Source organism: Gadus morhua, chromosome 22, assembly GCF_902167405.1.
Source record: "Gadus morhua chromosome 22, gadMor3.0, whole genome shotgun sequence".
In the NCBI taxonomy this organism is placed as follows: domain Eukaryota; kingdom Metazoa; phylum Chordata; class Actinopteri; order Gadiformes; family Gadidae; genus Gadus; species Gadus morhua.
The window spans coordinates 5,037,877-5,061,961 of NC_044069.1; the positions used below are offsets into that span (position 1 = coordinate 5,037,877).

General features: G+C 45.2%; 4 protein-coding genes across 9 annotated transcripts in view; 3 read left to right on the forward strand and 1 right to left on the reverse strand.

Moving 5' to 3' along the window:
- The window catches only part of LOC115535935 (sperm acrosome membrane-associated protein 4), a 29,869-nt gene extending 15,822 nt beyond the window's left edge, over positions 1 to 14,047 (forward strand). The window contains exons 1-3 of one of the 2 annotated variants that reach the window (XR_003974579.1): positions 11,339 to 11,537; positions 12,050 to 12,163; positions 13,594 to 14,047. Coding sequence is in view for 1 of the 2 variants with exons in the window: in XM_030347538.1 (XP_030203398.1) it covers positions 12,050 to 12,163; positions 13,594 to 13,835 (356 nt within the window). In the remaining variant the exon portion in view is untranslated. Of the gene's footprint in view, positions 1 to 11,338; positions 11,538 to 12,049; positions 12,164 to 13,593 lie in introns of those variants that run through there. The other variant, XM_030347538.1, reaches the window with a different exon arrangement.
- LOC115535937 (sperm acrosome membrane-associated protein 4) lies at positions 2,573 to 4,044 on the forward strand. The gene is made up of 3 exons (XM_030347540.1): positions 2,573 to 2,703; positions 3,138 to 3,251; positions 3,718 to 4,044. Exons 1-3 carry the CDS (start codon positions 2,652 to 2,654, stop codon positions 3,927 to 3,929), a joined length of 378 nt encoding a protein of 125 aa, XP_030203400.1. The 5' UTR covers positions 2,573 to 2,651; the 3' UTR covers positions 3,930 to 4,044.
- LOC115535934 (putative nuclease HARBI1) lies at positions 8,454 to 10,009 on the reverse strand. 4 transcript variants are annotated; one of them, XM_030347537.1, is made up of 4 exons: positions 9,566 to 10,009; positions 9,246 to 9,298; positions 8,746 to 9,114; positions 8,454 to 8,615 (listed from the first exon to the last, which is right to left on the reverse strand). In XM_030347537.1, the coding sequence occupies exons 1-3, from the start codon at positions 9,934 to 9,936 to the stop codon at positions 8,750 to 8,752; spliced, it is 789 nt and encodes a 262-aa protein (XP_030203397.1). In that variant the 5' UTR covers positions 9,937 to 10,009; the 3' UTR covers positions 8,454 to 8,615; positions 8,746 to 8,749. The 4 variants fall into 4 exon arrangements, with proteins under 4 accessions (XP_030203397.1, XP_030203396.1, XP_030203395.1 ...); XM_030347536.1 differs by having other exon boundaries at positions 9,246 to 9,412; XM_030347535.1 differs by having other exon boundaries at positions 8,456 to 8,610; positions 9,246 to 10,003.
- Positions 14,048 to 15,979: 1,932 nt separating the features above from the next.
- Positions 15,980 to 23,117, forward strand: clic1 (chloride intracellular channel 1). Of its 2 annotated transcripts, none has more exons than XM_030347135.1 (7): positions 15,980 to 16,104; positions 16,391 to 16,456; positions 17,787 to 17,896; positions 18,653 to 18,778; positions 19,573 to 19,679; positions 20,474 to 20,655; positions 20,878 to 23,117. In XM_030347135.1, the coding sequence occupies exons 2-7, from the start codon at positions 16,415 to 16,417 to the stop codon at positions 21,037 to 21,039; spliced, it is 729 nt and encodes a 242-aa protein (XP_030202995.1). In that variant the 5' UTR covers positions 15,980 to 16,104; positions 16,391 to 16,414; the 3' UTR covers positions 21,040 to 23,117. The 2 variants fall into 2 exon arrangements, with proteins under 2 accessions (XP_030202995.1, XP_030202994.1); XM_030347134.1 differs by having other exon boundaries at positions 16,046 to 16,197.
- Positions 23,118 to 24,085: the final 968 nt, after the last annotated feature.

Here is a 24,085-nt window from a genome sequence, read left to right on the forward strand (position 1 = left end):
GTGAGCCCTGTAAAAATTGTTTTCGCGACCGTTTTGCTGTGAGCCCTGTATGTTTCTAGCTTGCTTGGTTGCAACCATATAAACACCTTTGTTTCCATGGGTGTTTTGCTGTTCGTCCGTCTCGTCCCGCAGATACAGACTGAATCCCCGAATCCAGGTTCTTGTTTATTTAGATTATTATGTTGGCCAAACCTCTTACACTGATTGTTCTGTTCAACCTAAGATATAACAATTATAATCTAGGATATACATTCTCCCCGTCAACTATAAAAAAGGATGGATTTATGTTTATTGCAATACAAATACACCTTTTTAAAAATGTATAACCTTGTCTACACTTTATGAACATCTACTTCGGACATGGCTCCACGCATTCGCCGGCTTCTTTGAAAAAAAATGCACATGGCTCGCGTAGAAGTGCATGGGGAAGGGTCGTCAACGAGTTGTTACGACAGTGTTGTGAAATATCTACTACGAAGCTGTAGGGGGCGCTGTGTAGAGAAATGTGCGTGCCAAAACCAAGAAAACAGCCAAGAAATGCCCGAAGTTGCATAGTGGGCCTTTAAATCCACAACAAACATATGTGTAATCAAGGACATATTAAGACTGGGACCAGAAAAGAATACTTTCTCTCCATTGAAACCCATTCATATTTTTCGATCTGGTAGGTCCCATGGGCTCTACCGGAAGGGGCGTGACTTCACCACTCTATAGTCAGACCCTTCGCCCTGCAGAAGGGTCTGGAGAAGAGCAATACATTTCTTCCCCAGACCAATGTGCAATCTACGATTGAGCTTTGTCTGGCAATAGCAAGGCTACCGAGTTCAGTGATGACGCTCTCAACAAAAATCGCTGCGCCCATAAAGAGATGTACCACGTTGGACATTTTAATGTCGATTTTAAATGCTCTTACACACTTGATTACATTGCTACTTTATTCTGGTCACCAATTTATGCATTGCACGATCTTGCTGTTGTTTTCAAGCTGGTTTGCCAAAGAGGCTAATTACATGACACAACCACAAAGAGGAACGGGAACGCTATAAGTGCTCAGAGACCGGTGTGCGACTCGGAAGACTGGTGTCCGAGGCATCTGGATCACACCATGTGTGGATGTGACTGGATGGAGGAGTCGTGTGTCACTAAGCTATGGTGCTACACCGTATCCTATCTTGCTGAATAATCAATTATTTCACAAAGTCCAACCGCAAAAATTGGTTCGAACAAATAACTCAGTGTCACAGGCTATAACTGTTGAATCACGCTCAATGCTAAAGAAAGTAACAAAAGCGAGGTGAGTTAAAGGGGGCATGTTATGAAAACAAAACTTTTCCTGGGATTTGGGGCTTTGGTTTTTGGTCTCTGGTGCTCCCACACGCATACAAACTTTGAAAAAAGTCTGTACATGATTATTTGAGTGAGATATGCATTTCTGAAAGTACCCCGCCTACTATTACCAAACGGGCAAGTCAGTTTCGGCGCCCCCTCCTACATAGGAAGATTTTAATATTACCTCCCACTTCCCCACTCCCCTCCAATCAGAGCATAATTACAAAATCGGAATACAATCCCTTTCTCTTCCATGTTGCGGTTCATGGATAGTATAGCTACAGTCACCAGAAACTGCTCATTCTGAAGGGACTGAACAGAGGGGAATAGCGGTAGGCAAGATCTTTTTCCCTAAACGCTATTTCCAGCAAACAGCTTCATAAACATGTTTTCTGGAACTCAAATAGTATGTCAGTTGTTGGGAAAACACCATAATATGTCTTCTTTAAGACCCATCATTCCTCCCTCTTTCTTGGTAATTCTGACAAGATGGATACATGGAGTGTGATGAGTTAAGTCAACTGTATCTGCAGAGATAGACTTGATCCCAGGCCACGTTATCGTTGATAAAGCAGGATGCCTTCTGAGGTTGGAGCTGTGTGTGTGTGTGTGTGTGTGTGTGTTACTTTGTGAAGGCGGGGAGCGATGGCCAGTGCATCGGGAACTGCCCCTTCTCCCAGAGGCTCTTCATGGTGCTGTGGCTCAAAGGAGTGACCTTCGACGTCACCACCGTGGACATGACCAGGTCCGACGCGACCCAAGCCTCTCCACGTCCTCCGCCTTCTCCACCTCCACCCTGCTCTTCCTCCACCTTCTTTCTCCTCCTCCTTGTCCCGGTCAACTCCTTCCTTCCACCTCCTTCTTCCTCTCCTCATCCTTCTCCTCCCTCCTCTAACCCCCCCCCCCCCCTGTAATCCTCCTTTTTCCTCCTTCTCCTCCTCCTCCTCCTCCACCCTGCTCCTCCTTCCTTCCTCCTCCTCCACCCTCCTCTGTCAGCCTCCCCCCTCCTCCGGCCTTCCACCCCTCCTCATTTTGTGTTGATTAACTCGAATGACTGACAAGATGACTTGTCCAGATTAAGATCTTGATTGAATGATGATGCCCTCATTGTTTATTCATTCAGTTTAACTACCTTGTAGTGGGTGGGTTGTTCCTCATGCCAATAAACCTGATTCCCTTCATTCTAATATCTGTTGTTTCAGCCGTCTTTACCTCCTCGATGCGGTACATAAAAACAGTAGAGACGAGTTGTTGAGCATCAGACTGTTGACCCTCTGAGTCCTGTTTGTGTCTAAGCCGTCGTCTTCTGATCCGCTGGGAAAATGGCCGCTGTTTGGACCAGACTTCTTCTCCTGGGAGTGTTTGTTGCCGTTGGTGAGCAAAGACTTAGGTTTTTGTCTCAAAACCCTTTTCTGTACAAACAGCCTTGGGGATTTAATATTCTGTATTATTTTTTATATAATATTGATATTTATTGTTCAGATATTTTTTTAATCTACTATCATATTGTATCTTAATTCAGTGCAAATTCTCTCAAGGTAAAATATATGTTGCCTTTATTGAGATGTTATTGAGATATTTCTCTGTAAGGCTCATGTGGGAGTATAGGTAAACTACAGGTAGGTCTAGTACTTTGTCTGGCTAAGGTTGTAAAACTTTAGGAAGGAGTCTCTAGACTTGACCACCCTGTTAACCCTCTTTCGAGGTTTTTTTTGGTTCTCCATTCACGGAGCACTAAGCAGGTATATGCGGCGGGCCGAGTGCCTGCCGACAACTTTTCCTCTAATCTTCTGCTCTCCGCTCCGCAGCACACGGGCTGACGTGTCGCCGCTGTCCGATCGCGATCTTGGGGCGATGTCTGGCCGCCAGCGATGATGTCGAATGCGACAACTCGACCCGCAGTTGCTTCACCCGGACTGCGTGTAAGCGGCCCCGCAGACATGCTACACACAAATCTGACTGAAATGGAAGGGAGTGCTGTCTATGTAGTCCTGAAGGGTATTTATATATATACATGCATGTAGATATACATGTATGTATGCATCGTTTGATTTACTTGACAACCTCACCTTTGTGCCTCAAAAACGAAAATAAATTCCAACAATAGGCCTATTGATACAATGCATGCTTTCGGTGCCTGGTTTGGTTGGCAGAAAGCGAAACCAAAGTGCCAACACCTCAGTAGGGTCACACCTTACAGTAGGCAAGCCCAAGGAGAGAGAACATTAAGTTAAGTAACCCAGTAAACTGACCCATCGTGGAGGTGAGATGGGCCCGCTTGTCCGTTTCCCAGCATGCAGTAGGGCAGACCATGAGTTGTTGTTGTTTTTGTTGTTGTTGTGTTTTAAACTGATGTTTCAGCCTCTTTTACGTTTTGAATCTTGACAGCGTTCGATGGCGCTGGTTTTTTCCGACCTCAAAGCCAGGGGTGTGTGCTCACGACCTCCTGTGGCCGGACAGAGGCCGGCACCTTCCTTGGCTTCGGTTTTACCGGCTCCAGTGCCTGCTGCAGGACGGACCTGTGCAACGGAGGGACGTCGGTGCAGCTGTCGCTCACTGCCGCGTGCGTCGCTGTTCTGGCGTCGCTCTGGGCTCGTTAGACGACGCACGGCGCTACGATACGTTCTCAGCAGACACAGTTACGCCTCGTGCCCACTACCTCCGTCCGTTGACTGATCCCCATTGACTTTGAATGGGGACCGACGCGCAATGCATTGTGGATCCGTCCTTTCCGTTGGAGCCTTCGGGTCCGTCAAGAAGTTGAAAAATGTTCAACTTTTTCGGCAGCGACGGATCCGTCATCCAATCAGATCGCGTATGTAAATTTAAGCACTGTGACGTGACTCGGGCTCTGACGATACTGGAAAGCGGGAAAGCGGGTCATCTTGCATCGCGACAAGCAGGAAGAAGCGGGAAGAACCCGGCGAAGCGATTTGATTGGCTGACGGATGCCTCTGCAAAGACTACTCCCCCATCCGTCAGCCACGCCTTCCCACGTCCGTTGACTGACGGTGCAGTGGGCATGTAGGGTTACGCCTTGTTCACACTGCATGCGTCCGTCGACGGATGACCGAGGGCGTGTCTGACGTATAGGGGACTAGTCTTTGTAGACGCATACTGCAGCCAATCAAATCGCCTCCCTCTACAAAGCCTCTTCTAATATGTGGATATAAATACAAAAGATGACACAAACAACAGGTGACTAAAACAATCCTATCATTCCACATTTCTTTGAATAAATATGGCGGACAGATTTTTCCTGCTACTTTCTGCTTGTTATTGCAAAATAGATCCAGTAGACGCGTGAAGTTTATTTGCATAACCGCGATCTGATTGGCCGACGGATCTGGCGCTGCCTGAAAAGTTGAACATTTCTCAACTTTTTGACGCAGGCCATGGAGCCGAATGGACGGACGGACCCACAATGCATTTCGCGAGCGCCCCATGCAAAGTGACTTGAACACTAAACAGAAAACACAGCTGTCATTATCACTGTCACTGACAGCGATACACTGCTTCACTTATTATGACAAATGTACTGATTGTAAGTCGCTTTGGATAAAAGCGGCTGCTAAATGGTAATTTGTCAGCTGTCTATCCTCTATTAAACTGCATTGAAGTGACACGTTTGTTCCGTGCATTATTCATTTGCATTATTATGCATGCATTATTCCTTTGCACAACGTATTATTCCTTTGCACAAAGATTAGTATGCTAGGACCTCGGTTAGCAGGCATGTATCGCGCCTATTTTACAATAATCACAAAAGTTTAATTAATTCACAAACCAGACCAATCAACCACGCATGCCTTTATGTTGCGATCTCTGAAATGAAAACGGCTCGGATCGCATATACCATTATTGCACTTTAGAACGGCATTCTATCATTATAAAATCGCTATTGTAACATATAAAAAAAGTTTTTTTTCCCCTCATTCTAACCCATGGACCTATTAAAGAAAGGACAGCGGACTAAAACATGGCCGCCCATTAATTCCTATGGAAACTGCTCAATGGCACAGAGGAACATCAAGGAGAGATTTGCTTCCGCATCATGGGCGCCTAGCCACTCCCTCGTGCATGACGTGCCGGATGCAGAAATATTCTCGTTAACTAGCATTGTTAGCATTGTACCATTATCAGCGAGAGGTCTGAGCGAGCACAGTCGCATTGTTTACCGACAATGGAAGTAGAAGTTAATAACCCCCCCCCGATGGTTCTCTATGTGATCTTTAAATTATACTCCTCCTGCCATTTGGACAACAATTGGTATTTAACAATTATTATGCCGGGCCGTAACAACAATTGTTTTTATGTACCAATAAATCGTTATGGTCCCTGAAGACCCTCTCCCTCTGAATCGTGCCATTTGCATGGTCCTCCAGCAGTGCCATGGTACCGTGGTGCAGCATTACGCACGGGGCTCACCGCTGTATTTATAGGGTTACGGTATTAAGACTGACCGAGAACACCTTGGATAATCAGTTTGTAATCACCCACGTAAAATGTTTTTGAACATAACCCCTTTTTAATGCCTGATTTGTCATGAAAAGCATCAAGAGGAACGGTCAAAAATATAACGATTGTGATGAGGAGTATGTGGCTTGGTTTTCCGCACTTGGGATTTCATTGACATTTGATTATGTGTTTACAGTGTCACATAAGAATATTATGTTATTGACACATGTATGACAGATGCTTTATTCCATGCAGTTGCACCGTCAGTGGACAGTAGGCTTATGGAGTGACGGGATTAATTATAGAGAATTTTTTTTTCTTTCATTTCTATTCTAAGGAGATAGATTTAACGCATACGGGTTGAAATTAAACTTATGATGGCGATGATAAAACATAATCGTTCTTCTCACTCTACAATTCTTCTATCTGACTTCAGTTCACCACCACACCGTCTGTGTCGCCAATTCTCCTTTTCCTCCAAACCATGTGTACGCATGGGTGAGAGTTTGCTTAGGGCTGCTTACATTCTCCCGTCAAGTTAGTTTTTATAGATCACAACCTTGGCGTGGAAATTCACGTACGCCAATTTCAGCCCCGTTTTGTGGTTATCGATGAGATAATGTACTAAGACTTGCGTGGATTTCTTACTGAAACTTGGCGTACGCCAAAACCCAGAAACTGTCTTACGCACAAATAAATTCAGATGTATCAAAGTGTGCGAACGCATGGATCCAAGCACGTTTCTTTTGTACATCGCGATCAACGTGGAATTGAGCGCACATGCCGAGGTGCCAAACTCCTCCCTGTCCGCGCCCTCATTTAAATATGCAATTTCATTTAAATTGGCCTCTGGACCTGAGATTCACCTCTTAATCCGATCACCTGGCACCATGAACAGAGGCAAAAAACGAAACTTCACGGAGTCTGAGCTCGAGATTTTGCTCCACGAGGTAGAAATGCGCAAGCATATGCTATTGGAACCCTGTCAACAGGGATAAATGCAAAACAAAAGAGAAGTGAGTGGGAGTGTGTTTGCGAGGCCGTCAATGCAGTGGGGTCTCAGCAGCGCACACACTCTGAAATTAAAAAAAAGTGGTCAGACCTCAAGGTGGAGGTGAAGCGGAGGGTTTCTGCCCACCGCCGAAGCGTGACCGCAACAGGTGGGGGGACGGGAGTGGGGGAACTCTCCCCCTTCGATTTGAGAGTGGCCGCTTTGATCGGTGACACAGCTCTCACCGGAGTGGTGGGAGCCCATGAAGGGGACGCCGATCATCCCCAAGGTAAATATGCTGAAGTCATAAATGCTGTAATTATACTGGTCATACAATTGGCTGCTTGCAATACACATTAGTCGCGCGTTAAGATGCCAGGATATTAAAGACTTTGACTCGTGTTTATTTACTTAAATTTTTTATTTTTGAATAGACAAGCAAGGATTCGGATTTGACCATTTGCGATGTCCTCTAACAACGCTAACGCAGCCATTTTTAAAACAATTTTCTTCATCCATTGCGCATGCTTTTATAGCCACCCATATAATTGCAAGGTGTGTTAATTGTTCATTAGTGTGTCTCTGATGTGCAGCGTCACCTCTAAGTGTCGCCAAAGGAACAATAGCTGTAGAAACGTGCGTATGGCAGCTCTGGAGCTGGCGTGGGGACCGCACATTTTTACGGTCATTTAACGTTTTGTACATCTGAACGTGAGCGTGGAAAAGGACGTACGCCACGTTTTTGTGCGTACGCAACCTTAGTACATGAGGCCCCTGGGGCCTCATGTACTAAGACTTGCGTGGATTTCATACTGAAACTTGGCGTACGCCAAAACCCAGAAACTGTCTTACGCACAAATAAATTCAGATGTATCAAAGTGTGCGAACGCATGGATCCAAGCACGTTTCTTTTGTACATCTCAATCAACGTGGAATTGAGCGCACATGCCGACGTGCCAAACTCCTCCCTGTCCACGCCCTCATTTAAATATGCAATTTCATTTAAATAGGCCTCTGGACCTGAGATTCACCTCTTATTCCGATCACCTGGCACCATGAACAGAGTTAAAAAACGCAACTTCACGGAGTCCGAGCTCGAGATTTTGCTCCACGAGGTGGAAATGCGCAAGCATATGTTATTTGGTACCCTGTCAACAGGGATAAATGCTAAACAAAAGAGAAATGAGTGGGAGCGTGTTTGCGAGGCCGTCAATGCAGTGGGGTCTCAGCAGCGCACACACTCAGAAATTAAAAAAAAGTGGTCAGACCTCAAGGTGGAGGTGAAGCGGAGGGTTTCTGCCCACCGCCGAAGCGTGACCGCAACAGGTGGGGGGACGGGAGTGGGGGAACTCTCCCCCTTCGATTTGAGAGTGGCCGCTTTGATCGGTGACACGGCTCTCACCGGAGTGGTGGGAGCCCATGAAGGGGACACCGATCATCCCCAAGGTAAATATGCTGAATTCATAAATGCTGTAATTATACTGGTCATACAATTGGCTGCTTACAATACACAAGTCGTGCGTAAAGATGCCAGGATATTAAAGACTTTGACTCGTGTTTATTAACTTAATTTTTTTATTTTTGAATAGACAAACAAGGAGAGGGCACGGATTGCTCCGTCGGCACCGGCGTCTCCTCCGTCGGCCCCGGGGTCTCCTCCGTCGGCCCCGGCGTCTCCAGCCCCGGCGTCTCCTCCGTCGGCCCCGGCGTCTCCTCCGTCGGCCCCGGCGTCTCCAGCGTCACCGCTGACTCCGGTTTCTCCACCGGCTCCGCTGCACGCGGCGCCTCCAATTCATCTGCCAACCACCCGACCGGCCGTGTCCTCAACCGAGCTGTGCTGGAGTCACAGGCAGAAATCGTCAGAGCCATCGGTGGCATTAATGATCGCCTTGATCGGCTTATAAATGTACTCGGTGACATAAGCGCGTCAATAAATACACTTGTGTCAAAGTAAATTCTGTCCTTGCCTCTTTACATGCTTGAAATCACATTCTGCCGGGCCCGTATGGCTCCTCGGGGTGGGTTGCAGTTGACGGGTCCGGCATCCGGTTCCTCCAGTGGGGGGTTGTGCTGCTCTGGCAGTGGTATGCCATGGTGGTGTGCCACATTGTGGAGGACGCCACAGGCCATCACAATGTGGCACACCTTCTCAGGTCTGTAGAGTAGCATCCCCCCCGACCTGTCCAGGCATCGCCACCGTCCCTTCAGCAGGCCGATTGCCCTCTCCACAATAATTCGCGTCCGGGAATGGAGGTCATTATACCTCCTCTCTTGGTCGGTGTTGGGGTTCGTAAGAGGGGTCATCAGCCACGTTCTTAGGGGGTAGCCACGGTCCCCTAGGGTCAGATGAAGCCGCAGAATACAATACACAACGTAAAAACCACACAATGAATGAATGCAGAAGTGCACCGCGGGCGACATTTCTAACTTCACGCCCGCTTTTTACACGAATAAAGCATTTACTCACCCAGAAGCCACCCATCGCGCACAGTGCCAGCCTCCAGCCTGTTCCCAACCATGCTGTTGGTCAGAATGAATGAATCGTGCGTTGAACCAGGCCACCTTGCCACGATGTTAAGGAGCTGCATTTGCGCATCACATATCACTTGGACATTGATAGAATGAAAGTGTTTCCTGTTAACGTAAACAAATTCATCCTGTGATGGCGCTTTTATGGCAATATGTGTGCAGTCAACAGCTCCGATTACATTAGGGAAACCGGCTGTTGCTGCAAATTGCGCTTTAATGTGGGCCTGTTCAACAGCATTGTATGGGAATTTGATGTACCTGGATGACATTCGGATGATTCCGTCCCACACAGCTGGCATGGCTCGGCTCAGGGTGGACTGGCACACTCCTGACCGATCGGCCAGCTCCCGCTGGAAGGCCCCTGTTGCCAGGAACCCCAGCGTGGTCAGCACCTGTGTGGGCACGGACAACCCCTGGCTCCTGGCTGTGTGGCGCTCTAGGGCCGGCCGCAGCTCTGCGCACAGCTCCAGTAATACTGGCCTGGGGAAACGAAATCGGCTCATGAGCCAATCGTCATCATTTGCGAGTAAGTCCTCGCGTTCCCTAAATATACGTTCCCTTCGGATGTGACCATTTGCGATGTCCTCTAACAACGCTAACACAGCCATTGTTAAAAGAATTTTCTTCATCCATTGCGCATGCTTTTATAGCCACCCATATAATTGCAAGGTGTGTTAATTGTTCATTAGTGTGTCTCTGATGTGCAAATCACTCTGATGAGTCATTGTTTTCACCTTTTTTCCCAGTTTCCCAGCGTCACCTCTAAGTGTCGCCAAAGGAACAATAGCTGTAGAAACGTGCGTACGACAGCTCTGGAGCTGGCGTGGGGACCGCACATTTTTACGGTCATTTCACGTTTTGTACATCTGAACGTGAGCGTGGAAAAGGACGTACGCCACGTTTTTGTGCGTACGCAGCCTTAGTACATGAGGCCCCTGGTCTATAGAGAACAGCAAGATTAATCAGATTTAGCACACATTAAGATAATGGGACACAGTACTTTAATCTATGTTTAGCAAATTGGACGCGTGTATGCGTGTTGAAAGACAACATGTTTCTATGTACACGATCAGGTTTCTTATTCGTAAACTGAACAGGCTTCTCCATAATGATTTCTGTGAGCGGATGAATGGCGACTCCCTTCCTCCTTGCTTCATAATGCCGTTGTCTTTTAGTATTCTGATGGTTAATGCATGGTGTCATTGTTATTTGATTCGGTCTACTATTTGATGTTTGTATGTATTTATTTATTAACTAAGTTATGGTGTTACACCATATCATATCCGGCTGAAAAATCAATTATTTCCCTAAGTCCAACAGCAACCCTTTGTTTCAATAAGTAACTCACAGTGCCACAGGCTATAACTGTTGAATCACGCTCCATGCTAAATTTCTCTGAAGTAACAACACGAGGTGTGTGCGTGTGTGTGTGTAACCATGGGAATCATCAAGTAAAAACTAAAGTTTGTGAAGTTTGAGGTGTGTGACCTGTGTGTGACTTGTGTGTGCAGGCGGGGAGCGATGGCCAGTGCATCGGGACCTTCCCCTTCTCCCAGAGGCTCTTCATGGTGCTGTGGCTCAAAGGAGTGACCTTCGACGTTACCACCGTGGACATGACCAGGTCCGACGCAACCCAAGCCTTTCCATTTCCTCCGCCTTCTCCACCTCCACCCTGCTCTTCCTCCACCCTCTTTCTCCTCCTCCTTCTCCCGGTCAACCCCTTCCTTCCACCTCCTTCATCCTCTCTTCATCCTTCTCCTCCCTCCTCTACCCCTTTTACCCCCTCCCTGTAATCCCCCTTTTTCCCCATCCTCCACCCTGCTCCTCCCTCCTTCCTCCTCTGCAGGCCTCCTCCTCCTCCTGACTTCCTCCTCCTCCTCATTCTGTGTTGAATAACTCAGAATGACTAACAAGATGGCAAATTATGAGACTTCCTTGTCCAGGTCTTCTTGATTGGATGGTGATGGCCTCATTGTTTATTCATTCACTTACACTCCCTTAACTGTGGGAGGTTGGTTTATACCTGATTCCCTTAATTCTTATATCTGTTCTTTCATCTGTCTTTACCTCCTCGATGGGGGACAATAAAAGCAGTAGAGACGAGGTATTGAGCACCAGACTGTTGAACCTCTGAGTCCTGTTCGTGTCTGCGCCGTCGTCTTCTGATCCGCTGGGAATATGGCCGCTGTTTGGACCAGACTTCTTCTCCTGGGAGTGTTTATTGCCGTCGGTGGGCAAAGATTTAGGTTTTTGACTCAAAACCCTTGTCAAACAGTCTTTGGGATTTAATAATCTGTATTTCTTTGTATAATATTAACATGAATAGTCACATATTTTTTAATTGACATAATCATATTGGATCTTAATTCAGTGGACATTTTCTCAAGGCAAATTATAGGTTGCCGTTATTGAGATGAACCTTGCCATTTTTTTGTGTATGGGATATTATCTTTCTCTGTATGGGAAAGCTCATATTTGGGAGTACAGGTAAACTACAGGCAGGCCTACTACTTTGTCTAGTTACGGTTGTAGAACTTCAAGGAGTTTATTAGACTTGACCCCCCATTTAGCCTTCTTTTGATATGGTCTCTCCTATCTAAACTAATTACGCGCCACTTAGCATTTCCTCCATCGTCCTCCTGTAGCCTTTTAGTTCTCCGTTAACGGAGCACTCAGCAGGTATACGGCCCTGCGATTGCCTGCTGATATCCTTTCCCCTAATCTCTTCTCTCCTTTCCGCAGCACACGGGCTGACGTGCGGCCGATGTCCGATCGCAATCTTTGGGCAATGTCTGTTTCCCAGGTATGATGTCCAGTGCAACACCTCGACCAGCAGCTGCTTCAACGAGACTATGTGTAAGCCGCCCCGCACACATGCTACACACAAATCTGACTGAAATGGAAGGAGTGCTGTGTTTGTGGTGCCGACAGATACATACATGTATGTAGAGCTATATACCTTCATGAAGATCTACATAGATATACATACATGTATGTTTGCAGAGTTTGAAAGTAACTAATTACATTTTCTAAAGGAAGTGTATTCAGTCGATTTTTTTGGTATTTTGTATTTTTTCAGTAGTTTTTAAAAACTAATTTTAATTTTACTGAAGTAAGTTTTGGTTGAAGTATTGTACTTAGTTACATATTAAACCTCACAAGTTACTGAGTAAAAAAATGCAGGCAAGTATGTCGAGAACTAAACACCTCAGTAGGGTCACAGTTTCCAGTAGGCAAGCACAAGGAGAGAGAACATTAACTAAGACAAGTAACCCAGTTAACTGACCAGGAGTGCGTTTCCCAAAACAGTAAAAAATAATTACTTTTTTCCCAAATGCTGTGCAAGAGTCAAATGGCTGAGTGGGTTGAGCACTCGCCCTGAGAGTATCAAGTTTTGATGTTTTTTTTGCCATGGGTTCTTCAAGCCCTTCCAGATGTCTTGTTTCTTTAGTTCTAATGATAGACTTTTGATGTTTGAAGTCTGTCGATCTCTTGACAGTACCTAGGCTGTATATTTCCCTCCTCCTTTTGACAGGGGGGCAGCAATGACACCATGCATTAACCATCAGAATACTAAAAGCTACAACGGCATTATGAAGCAAGTGGGAGTCGCCATTCATCCACTCACAGAAATCATTATGGAGAAGCCTGTTCAGCTTACGAATAAGAAACCCTTTGATCGTGTACATAGAAACATCTTTTTTAATTTTGTTTTAAATAGTAGGCAATCACGGAATTGACTTCTCTAAAACCCGCTGCCCAGAATCTTATCACAGTATGTAAAAGTAACAGGGTTATTAAAGAAAACAGAGTCATTAAATGTCCAGTGAAGTTCCACACCCTAACATTTGGAGGTCGTACTGCGCTAACTCTGAACGCTAATTGCGTAAAAAATACAAAGGCTGAAACTGGTCACGTGACCATCAATATCCAGGAAGCATGTGGCATAATATGGACCTACTTTGCCTTTTTACCATGTGAGTAAAAAGGACTCTATGACTATGTTGTTGGGAAACATCCAGGAAGCCTTACCTTACCTAGTACTTCGGGCCTTCCTATGTAGGTGAAATGGTTTTTGGGAACACTTTACTATTAACTGTTGAGTCCCTAAGAGGTAGGTTGCTAAGGAAGTTAGCAACTATGCTTTTGGGAAACTAACCCCAGACGTGGAGGTGAGATAGGCCAACGTGTCTGTTTCCCAGCATGCATTAGGGCAGATCATGAGTTGTTGTTGTATTTTAAACCGATTTTTTTTCAGCCTCTTTTACTTTTTTGAATCTCAACAGTGTTCAATGCGACTGATTTTATCCGACTTCAACGCCAGGGGTGTGTGCCCTCGACCGCTTGTGACCAGACAGAGGCCAGCGCCTTCCTTGGAATCGGTTACACCTTTTCCGTCGCCTGCTGCGGGACGGACCTGTGCAATGGAGGGACGTCACGGTCACAACCATACAGCGGAGGGACGTCGGTGCAGCTGTCGCTCGCTGCCGCGTTCGTTGCCGTTCTGGCGTCGCTCGTGGCTCGTTAGACGACACATGGTGCTACGACGATACTTTCTCAGCAGACAGTTATGAATAAATCCATGATTCATTAAAGAGACCGTAATAAATATTTCGATTTAAATGTGTTGATTTAAGTGTGCGGCTTGTCAGTTGTCAGGTCATGGGTTTCATAAAGTTGAATGTTGTTAACTGGTTTAAATAGGCCTAATATTGAAGAATTAAAGGATCAAAAAGTGTTTACCTGTGTCAAATGAATTGAAGTCTTCCAATAATCTGTAATAATCATGAACTACAATATATTTTAAGCACTGCCATTCTTTCAGAGCGCATTCTGAGTTGAAAGTTACAATCACTGTAGGGTTTGGGGCGCAGGATGCTAAATCCCCAAACGGGACTCTCTAAATCGACGCCACTTCGGCCTGGGCGGGACTTTACGTCCTACGTCACTCGCTATGGGTGTGCATGTGTGCGCGTAGCCGTTTGTCTCAGGGATCTGTGCACGAACTCCCTTGCACTACAGGATTACGAGCGTCAGTAGGTGCGTTTCCATCCCCCTAATTTAATGCGAACTTTGAAGTATCGAATCAGTAAACGTTGATGGAAACACCAAAATTCGCATCAAAATCCTCTAATTCGCAAAAAAGTTTATCCGCTCGCTTGAGGGGGTTTTGAGAAATGCGAAACAGAGTAAATTCGCAAAATGGGAGATGGAAACACATTTTCCGAATCACATTTTGCGACAGTCTTTCCGATTTCCGCATAACGACCGGCCATAGCAACCCTGCCGACATCAACGTGTAACGTCATCACCCTATTCCGCTCCAACCACTTGATGGAAACGCACCTAATTCGAAATACTTTTTTGCAAACTTTCTAAAGATTCGCATCACCTTTTAGATGGAAACGCAGCTAGTGTCCTACGCGATGGAGGGTGGGTGACATTCCTACAGTCTGTGATGATAGGCTATATTTCTACAAATGACTTACTATTACTAGCGATTAACATGACGAAAAAACGCGAACTAAGCTAACATTAGACTATAGCCATACCAGATAACGTCATACCAGCTAACCCTAACTATTTCTATTAAACTCTGAACCCCCAATCATCAGTTGGTTGTTGGTAACTGTAAACAAAGAGATCACATTTTGTTTAACTGCTAACTGGGGGGGGGGGGGGGGGGGATGTGATTTGCCGCCCCCCACAAATATGCCGCCCCAGGCGGCTGCCCGGTTCACCCGTGCCTAAAACCGCCCCTGAATATATATTTCTTCTATAGCTGCCTTTAATTCGGTTAACAGGCTCTGCTTCGTCTTCCTCCAGAAGAACTGCTCTGGTGCTCGGTCCGAGATTACCATTCGATCTCTAATTGCTCCTAAACAACAAATGATCTGACTGTAATTAAGCAGCTTTGGATGAGAGCGATTGCTTCAGTCCACAGTCAGTCACTCGTCCACCGAGCGACGGGGGATGTTTTAATTTTAAACCACACATGTTTTTTACTGGAGGTGTGTATTTCGGAGAAAACACCGCCACCCAGTGGATGTATGGAGGACCACACATCAGGTAAATTGACCTAATTTGGCAGACGTGGTGACCATGGTGACAAGCAAGTTATTCTGATTGGTGATTTTGGAGTGATTTCAAACAATAATTAATACCTCCTCCTAACCCTTTACTTACACTTAAATTGAAGGCTTAAATAGATTAGGCATAGTCATGAACACAGCTAGGCCTACATGGTGATTGATAGCCTAATGGCCGAGTATGGGCAATTAGTTATAAATTATTAATCATTAGTCAATAAGTCACAATCAGTCACGACCCAAAATGAACAAATATTTAGGCCTACTTATATTGAGGTAGGCTCATCAGCAATGCCTTCACGCAGGCCTAGTGTTAAAACCTTGAGAGAACAAAAAGCTGCAACTATCTGGGGCAAAATCACCGAAATAGTTGAAAGTCAAACTTGTCAAATTGAATTAATTCATGGGCTTCTTTCTCCGGATTAAGGTTCGCTCTCACGGGTCGCGACCCGACATTCAGGGACCCTAGTTTGTGTGCGGCCTACCATTACTATACTGTAGCCTACCACTTGTTCGAGCACCACTGGAATACGCTGTACATCGATAGATTGAGAACAACCGGGGTCTACTGTAGCCTACTTGAGTCTGTGTGTGTATGTCTGTGTGTCTGGAGACATAGTGGCGAGCATGCAGGAAACGGAGCCGTGATGCGGCGCAGAGGGCGGGGACACGAGCAAGGCGTCAACGGCAACTTTCAGCGCTAGAAGGGTAAAAAAAAAAGCTTTACGAAAATAATTATCGCAATTGTATCGCTCTTTTTCCCTTCTAAATTGGACTCGTATATGCGTGTCGGGGTTCCTGGTAGGTTTGCGGTGGTTTCACGATGGAGGTCTATAGCGCTTGGATGTTTGTTACTTTGTGGATGTTTGACGAGTCTGGAGACTCGATGGTTTATTTGCAATGTCCTGTGATGAGATAGTAACATCAACTGGAACTAAATACTTGTTTGTTAACGACTGGTTCTGTCTCACTTGTCCCTTTTCTTTCCGATTAGAAACTCAGAACGGACATCGGCGAGATGAGTGACGAAAATCGAACCAAAGTGGAACTTTTTGTGAAGGTAAAGCGAGTGGATGTGACTGTATGGAGGAGTGAGTGTTTCAGCGCGGAGGGATAGAAGAAGGCTGTCACATACGCACACACGGGGAGATATGTTATCGATGGAGATAGTGAAAACACACACACACACACACACACACACACACACACACACACACACACACACACACACACACACACACACACACACACACACACACACACACACACACACACACACACACACACACACACACACACACAGGGAGATATGTAGGCTATTCAATGGAAATAGTTTGGAGCCACATACACATTGTGGAGTGTTTATTCTAACACCACAGTGATTTCCAGTAAAGTTGCTGAGTCAACTGGTCTACTAGAGAGCAGCAAGACTAATCTGATTAAGCACACATTACGATAATGGGACACAGGACTTTAATCTATGTTTAGTAAATTGGACATGTGTGTGGTGAAAGACAACATGTTTCTATGTACACGATCAAAGGGTTTCTTGTTCGTAAGCTAAAAAGGCTTCTCCATAATGATTTCTGTGTGTGGATGAATGGCTGCTCCCTTCCTCTTTTTGCTTCAAAATGAAAGATGCCGTTGTGACTCACATTTCCTGTGAACCTTTACTGGCCACTTCCCTTGCCTCTCTACTGTAAAGGAAGTATGGCAATGGCTATTTATAATTTATTTTATAGCTATTTAGTTTACTGATGTTTAGGCAGTTAATGCATGATGTCATTGTTGTTTGATTCTGTCTACTATTTGATATTTGTATGTTTTAAGTTAGTTATTTAAACTAAGTTATGGTGTTACACCGTGTCCTATCTGGCCACAACAATTGGTTTAAAAATCTGTCAGGCTATAACTGTTGAATCAGGTGCAATGCTTAATGTTTCTGAAGTAAAGAAAACAAGGTGTGTGTGTGTGTGTGTGTGTGTGTGTGTGTGTGTGTGTGTGTGTGTGTGTGTGTGTGTGTGTGTACGTGTGTGTGTGTGTGTGTACGTGTGTGTGTGTGTGTGTGTGTACCCGTGGAATTCAGGCCCTAAAAACAAGTTTATGTGGTTTGCATCCGTGGTTACGGCATAATGTTGTCATGGTGACAAGTGGCTAATAAACATTTCATAAGACCCATCATTCCTCCCTCTTTCCGGTTAAATCTGACAAGATGGATACATGGAGTGTGATGAGTTAAGTCAACTGTATCTGGAGAGACAGACTTGATCCCAGGCCACGTTATCGTTGATAAAGCACGATGCCGTCTGAGGTTTTAGCTGTGTGTGTGTGTGTGTGTGTGTGTGTGTGTGTGTGTGTGTGTGTGTGTGTGTGTGTGTTACTTTGTGAAGGCGGGGAGCGATGGCCAGTGCATCGGGAACTGCCCCTTCTCCCAGAGGCTCTTCATGGTGCTGTGGCTCAAAGGAGTGACCTTCGACGTCACCACCGTGGACATGACCAGGTCCGACGCGACCCAAGCCTCTCCACGTCCTCCGCCTTCTCCACCTCCACCCTGCTCTTCCGCCCTTCGTGCCGCCTGTGCTCCACCCCCCCTCCTCCTCCTCCTCCTCCTCCACCCCCCTCCTCCTGCTTACTCCTCCTCAACCTTTTTTGTATGACTCAGAGTTCAATCATTTTTTCAGTTTGGATTTAACGTTTCTTACGCACTCGCTCTCAATACTCAAATTCCCTAATCCTATCTTGGTTTGTTGACTGACTCTTCGTCTTTTTCTCTTCTTCAATCAGTACAATTTGCGTAGATAGTATAAAGTTGTATGTGTGTCTCTCTCTCTGCCTCTAGCTCCACCTCTCCCATCCTCTGACCCTCAGAAGACCCTTGCTAAAGCCCTCTGCCTCTATCTCCACCTCTCCCATTCTCTGACTCTCAGAAGACCCTTGTTAAAGCCATCTGCCTCTATCTCCACCTCTCCCATTCTCTGACTCTCAGAAGACCCTTGTTAAAGCCCTCTGCCTCTATCTCCACCTCTCCCATCCTCTGACTCTCAGAAGACCCTTGTTAAAGCCCTCTGCCTCTATCTCCACCTCTCCCATCCTCTGACTCTCAGAAGACCCTTGTTAAAGCCATCTGCCTCTATCTCCACCTCTCCCATTCTCTGACTCTCAGAAGACCCTTGTTAAAGCCATCTGCCTCTATCTCCACCTCTCCCATTCTCTGACTCTCAGAAGACCCTTGTTAAAGCCCTCTGCCTCTCTGCAGGAAGCCTGACATCTTGAAGGCCCTGGCGCCCGGCGCTCAGCCCCCCTTCCTCGTCTACGGCAGCGACGTGAAGACCGACACCAACAAGATAGAGGAGTTCCTGGAGGACAACCTCTGCCCCCCAAAGTAATCCTTCCTTCCATAGTCCTCTTGAACCACTTCCATATTAGTCGTCTTAAAACTTTGTCCACACCATTGCTGCCTTATAACTTAGAACGTATCAGCGTCCTCTTTATGGTTACATATTTTACCACCAGGTGTGAGTGGGTTAGCTGTTACAAGCCGTTTTGAAAATCGGCCTCTTCTGACATCACAAGTGGGCGTGGCCACCTAGATGTATGACGGATATATGAGCATCGTTTGCTACAGTCCACTTGGTGTTTCTGGTAGACTGATCTATCCGTCATACATGTAGGTGGACACGCCCACTAAAACACCTTTCATACCATAGTCCCCTTAAACCACCTTCATAGACCCCTTAAAACCACCAACGCACCATAGTCGTCTTAAAACCACTTCCATTCCTTAGTCCTCTTAAACCATTCTCATAGTAGTAATCTTAAAACCACTTCTATAGAATAGTCCCCTTAAAACTAATGTCATACCATAGTAACCTTATGACTATTGTCATACCATAGTCCACTTAAAACCACTTCCATGCTATAGTCCTCTTAAAACCACTTCCATACAATAGCCCACTTAAAACCATTTCCATTCAATAGTCCTCTTAAAACCAATTTCTACAATAGTCTTCTTAAAACCACTTCCACACCATACAAAAATGCTCTCAACTTTCCAATATCTTCTGTGAGACGGAACAAAAAATTGTCGACATGGTTTCTGGTTCTCCAGGTTCTGATTCCCCAGTTGACGTTAGACTACCCCCAGCCCGCGGGGCTAATCCTGTGTTTGTTGCCCAGGTACCCCCGCCTGGCGGCCCGTAACCCGGAGTCCAACACGGCAGGGATGGACGTGTTCTCCAAGTTCTCCGCCTACATCAAGAACTCCAACCCCCAGCTCAACGACAGTGAGTCAGCACGCCCACACACCTTGACTTCCAGACAGACGGGTCTGACAGAGTTCCTCCTGTGAGGCAGCTTTAAAGGGCCAGAACCCTCAAGACCTAACTCAGCAAATATCTGTGAAGGATATCAGCAACTGTCATCATGGGTATTGATCCTGAAGGAAACATAAATTGGCAACCACTATTCTCAAACAATATTAGCAAATAATGTTGGGCCGATATTGTCAATTGGCCAACCAATTTTAGAAACCGATATTGGTACCGACCATTTTGGCAGATTACTGTTTAGAAACACCAGAAATATTCTGGTGTGTTCTGTAGTTTTTGTCAAAGGAAAATGTGTCTAAGGTTGAGAGTTTTAGGAAAGAGGCGGGCGTGTTATCTCCTTGGTTACGGCAACTTTGTGATACCTTTTTAGTACGTTGTTGTATTTGAAAGTTATAATGAGCGATATGAAATCTGGCACACACCGTAGCAATATACTATACGTGTCCGGAGAGCCTCTCCCTCGCTGGGACACCGACCACGCCCAGACAGAGCTCCACCCGTCCAGCCACACGGCACGCCCCTTTGAGGAGTGTTTTGGGGAGGAACATCGGATTCTACCCCTTTTTTCCACTAAATTGGGAACCTATTTCAGTAACATTGATACAGTGGCATTGATTACTATGTTGACAATCATTTAAGACAAATAACCACGTGTGTGTGTGTGTGTGTGTGTGTGTGTGTGTGTGTGTGTGTGTGTGTGTGTGTGTGTCTGTGTGTCTGTGTGTCTGTGTGTGTGTGGGGGGGATCAGACTTAGAGAAAGGGCTCCTTAAGGCGTTGGCCAAGCTCGACGCCTTCCTCGGCTCGCCACTTCCTGACGAAATCGACCAGAATAGCGCGGATGATGTCACTTCCTCGTCCCGCCCCTTCCTGGACGGCTCAGAGCTGACGCTGGCAGACTGCAACCTGCTGCCCAAACTGCACATCGTGAAGGTAATCCGGGGTAATCCCTACCCGGTGAAGACCCCTCGGGGTGGGGGGTGGGGCTAATCCGTCTGTTTACCCTGCTGCAGCCTGCCTGGAGTTAAGAACACTTTAGTATGATTACAATCGTGTTATAATCAGGAATGTTTTGTGAAATTAATCATTATTATGATTCGCAAATATTAATTTTCTCTCTCTCTCTCTCTCTCTCTCTCTCTCTCTCTCTCCCAGGTGGTGTCTCTGCGTTACCGTGGTTTCAGCGTGCCTCGCGACCTGGCCAACCTGTGGCGTTACCTGGACATGGCGTACGGCCGCGAGGAGTTCTCCTCCACCTGCCCCGCCGATGCCGAGATACACATGGCCTACGCCTCCGTGGCCAAGGCCCTCAAGTAGGACGGGGGGAGTGCATGGGGAGCACGCACGAGGAGTGTGCACGGGAAGCCAGCACATTAGCCAGCGGGACACTATACTGGAGATGAAACACACACAGACACACACACACACACAAACTGGGAGTGGCAGATGAAGAGCATTCTTCCAAAATCCATACATACACTGCATGGGTAAACAAACGCACACCTAAACCTACAGCCGCCATGTGTAAACTGAACCTTTGCTAACTGCTGTTACGTTGAAACCCTTGACAACCTTTTGGTGGGTTTTTTAAAATGCTTTTTGAATCCAGAGTCGGTTTGGAAAACCAGTGTTCCTCTTTTGTAATGATTGGATGAATGGATGGATGAACGCCATATCCCGTAATTTACTGTATCATTATCCTGCATGTCTCTCTGCTTATCACAGTACCCCCCCCCCCCCCCGTGTAGAAGAAAAAACTAACGCGTTAGTTAAAAAATGGTTCAATTCTGTAAAAAATGTATTGCTTCAGTAAATATAAATGCCAAATTCGGAAAGCAAAAAAAACATTAATTTCCATAAAAAATTAGTTGGTTTAGGTTTAAAAAAATCGGTTGATTTCACAAACCACAGCTAGATCATAGATCTACTGATCATGTGTCTTTTTTAAATGCAGCCGTGTAATATTCTATATAATATGTCATGACAAATGACACGTAATTTGTCATGCCACACACTAAAGTGACTTAGCTAGCTAACAAAATGCTAACATGACGTGTCTTCTTGGAGTCAGAACACAATCACAGTGAGGCGGGGGCAGCTTCTGCACATGCACAGCAACAGAGACCGTATTCAGACACAGGAAATGACTTCAACGGAGCGCCACTTCCTTCCTCTGTTCTCCTACTTTTGCGTGCAGCGCCGGATCCGTCCAGATTATGGCGGTTGACTTCATGTGGTCTTTCTGTGCGTGTTTGGTTGGTTGAGGTTCTCGCCGTGCTACTGTGTGTACGTTTCTCTGTGCTGGTCTGCCACACCAGACCTCTTCCTTCTCACCTTTTATGCGAGAGAAACCTGCCTGCCACTCTCTCACTCACTCACTTATTGTTTCAACAACAAACCGACCGAAGAGCCCTTCCAAAACCGTTTTGGTCTCTCTCATACTTCATCTTTATGGAGTGTCAGGGTAATACTCCTATCTCCCTCACGGTTGAAAGAAGTTCCCATTTTCCTTCTGTTCATTTCCATGCGTCGTGCTCTGTCACAGCAGGATCATTTTACTTCTGGATTTCCCTGTCGGCCATTGCTGTTCTCGATCCCTAAAGGATATGTTGAACAAAGCGCTTCATGTTCTGTCTGGATTTTTCATGCATAGCTTTTATAGAAAATGAAGAAAGGAAAATAAGAGTTGACAGAGACAATTAGTTTAAAACTTAGTTTTATAGTATAATTGAATAAACTTGAATGTGAGATATTGTCACAATATAATGACATTAGATAGTGATAGTTGCTCTAAATTTAAATTGTTAGTTTTATAGTCTAAGTAAATATCCTTGTATGTGAATATTGTCAATGTAATGGCAATAGATTGTGATAGTCATGCTACGTTAATACAGTGTTTCATATGACCAGGGAAAAGATTTTAAGGCAATTTAACCAAGTGCAATTGAATAATTCTGGGATAAATGTTACCAAACAATACATCCATTGCGAACGCTGCCTGTTTCATAGTTTAAAACCGTCGGGGATGGTGGAGGGAACGTCTCAGTATCTCGACTGTAAGATAAACTCTTGCTGTGTTTTTGGTCCTCCATGTTGTGTTTGTAAAATGCTTTTGGTATTGGGTCTGTCCATTTCAATCCACTAAATCTGTCATTTCAGTCTCAATGCTTGCAACCTTTTTTTTGTTTTAGTTTTTTTTACTGTAGCTTTCCGGGTGCTTAGCGTGTCTGCTGGTTTTCTCCTCTTTGTACAACCGTTCACAGTTGTAACTGACAATCAAACTAAGAGCTTAACAAATAAGGCGGTTGTGTAGATGATTTTGTAAGTTCAAATATGTTCATTTTTCCAAGACACGTTCCAGTCTTCCCGAGCTGATTAAAAATGAATTGATGCAACATTGTGTCTTCTGTATTTTTCTTTTATCAGTTTTATTTTCTGTCGATGACCCAGATTAGCATGATGCCACAAGCCCTAGTGAAGGTATCTGCATTATTTATTTTTTAATGCAGAACTCCTGGAGTTTTTGTTGAACGTAAAAGGTATAAACCAGGGGTTCTCAAAGTTTTGACAGCTGAGGGCCAATTTAGGAACCCAGAATTTGACTGAGGGCCGCCAAAGGAAAAAAAAATTGGCGGGAAACGCCGTCAGCATCCCAGTGGTGTAAAAAAACATCGAACCGTGGACCGCTGGGAGAGAGGTCAAGTGAGGTCTAAATCACGAAACTGAGGTTCATCCTTTCAAAGTAATGGACAGTCGGGTTAAAGCTAACAAATGTAACAGGATTTAGTTGAAAGCTATAAAGAGTCGACTTCTCTCTTTACATTTATTTATGTTTGTTTAAATTAATATTGATATATAATAATTATAATAATTAAAAATATCTATATATTTTTTTATTTTTACTTACATCTGTATGTCAGGAATGTTTCTGCAGGCCGCCATTGGCCCGAGGGCCACATTTTGAACCAATGGTATAAACCAAAGCAATTGAACTTGTAAACAATACCAGACAGTACCGCTCCTTTCCAGATGGGGGCAGCAATGTATGAAGGTATTATTGTAGCAAAAGTCTTTAGCACTTGTAACTGCAGATTTTGCATGAGTAGGCCTACTTTAAAATCACAAATGTGTAACAGTATATTTGATCTTGTGGATATTTTTTCTACCATTGTAACCACTAAATAGGGTCTATAGGAACATTTTAAAAGTATAACAAAGATGGAGGCCTATTCAACATATTTGCATACTATTATTTTAAAACAAAAGAGGGGTTTTGTTTTATATAATTTGTTTATTGTATAAGTCGCTGATGAAGGAAACCCATCGCAACGGAAATCCCGGTCGGATCCATCTGTGTGTGTGT

Coding starts and splice junctions, on each gene's coding strand:
- LOC115535937 (XM_030347540.1), top strand. CDS start 2,652: ATGGCCGCTGTTTGGACCAGACTTCTTCTCCTGGGAGTGTTTGTTGCC. Junction 2,704..3,137: donor GGGAGTGTTTGTTGCCGTTG/GTGAGCAAAGAC, acceptor TCCGCTCCGCAG/CACACGGGCTGACGTGTCGC. Junction 3,252..3,717: donor TTGCTTCACCCGGACTGCGT/GTAAGCGGCCCC, acceptor GAATCTTGACAG/CGTTCGATGGCGCTGGTTTT.
- LOC115535934 (XM_030347535.1), bottom strand. CDS start 9,936: ATGAAGAAAATTCTTTTAACAATGGCTGTGTTAGCGTTGTTAGAGGAC. Junction 9,115..9,245: donor GCGCGATGGGTGGCTTCTGG/GTGAGTAAATGC, acceptor ATCTGACCCTAG/GGGACCGTGGCTACCCCCTA.
- clic1 (XM_030347135.1), top strand. CDS start 16,415: ATGAGTGACGAAAATCGAACCAAAGTGGAACTTTTTGTGAAG. Junction 19,680..20,473: donor CAACCCCCAGCTCAACGACA/GTGAGTCAGCAC, acceptor GGGGGGGATCAG/ACTTAGAGAAAGGGCTCCTT. Junction 20,656..20,877: donor CCAAACTGCACATCGTGAAG/GTAATCCGGGGT, acceptor TCTCTCTCCCAG/GTGGTGTCTCTGCGTTACCG.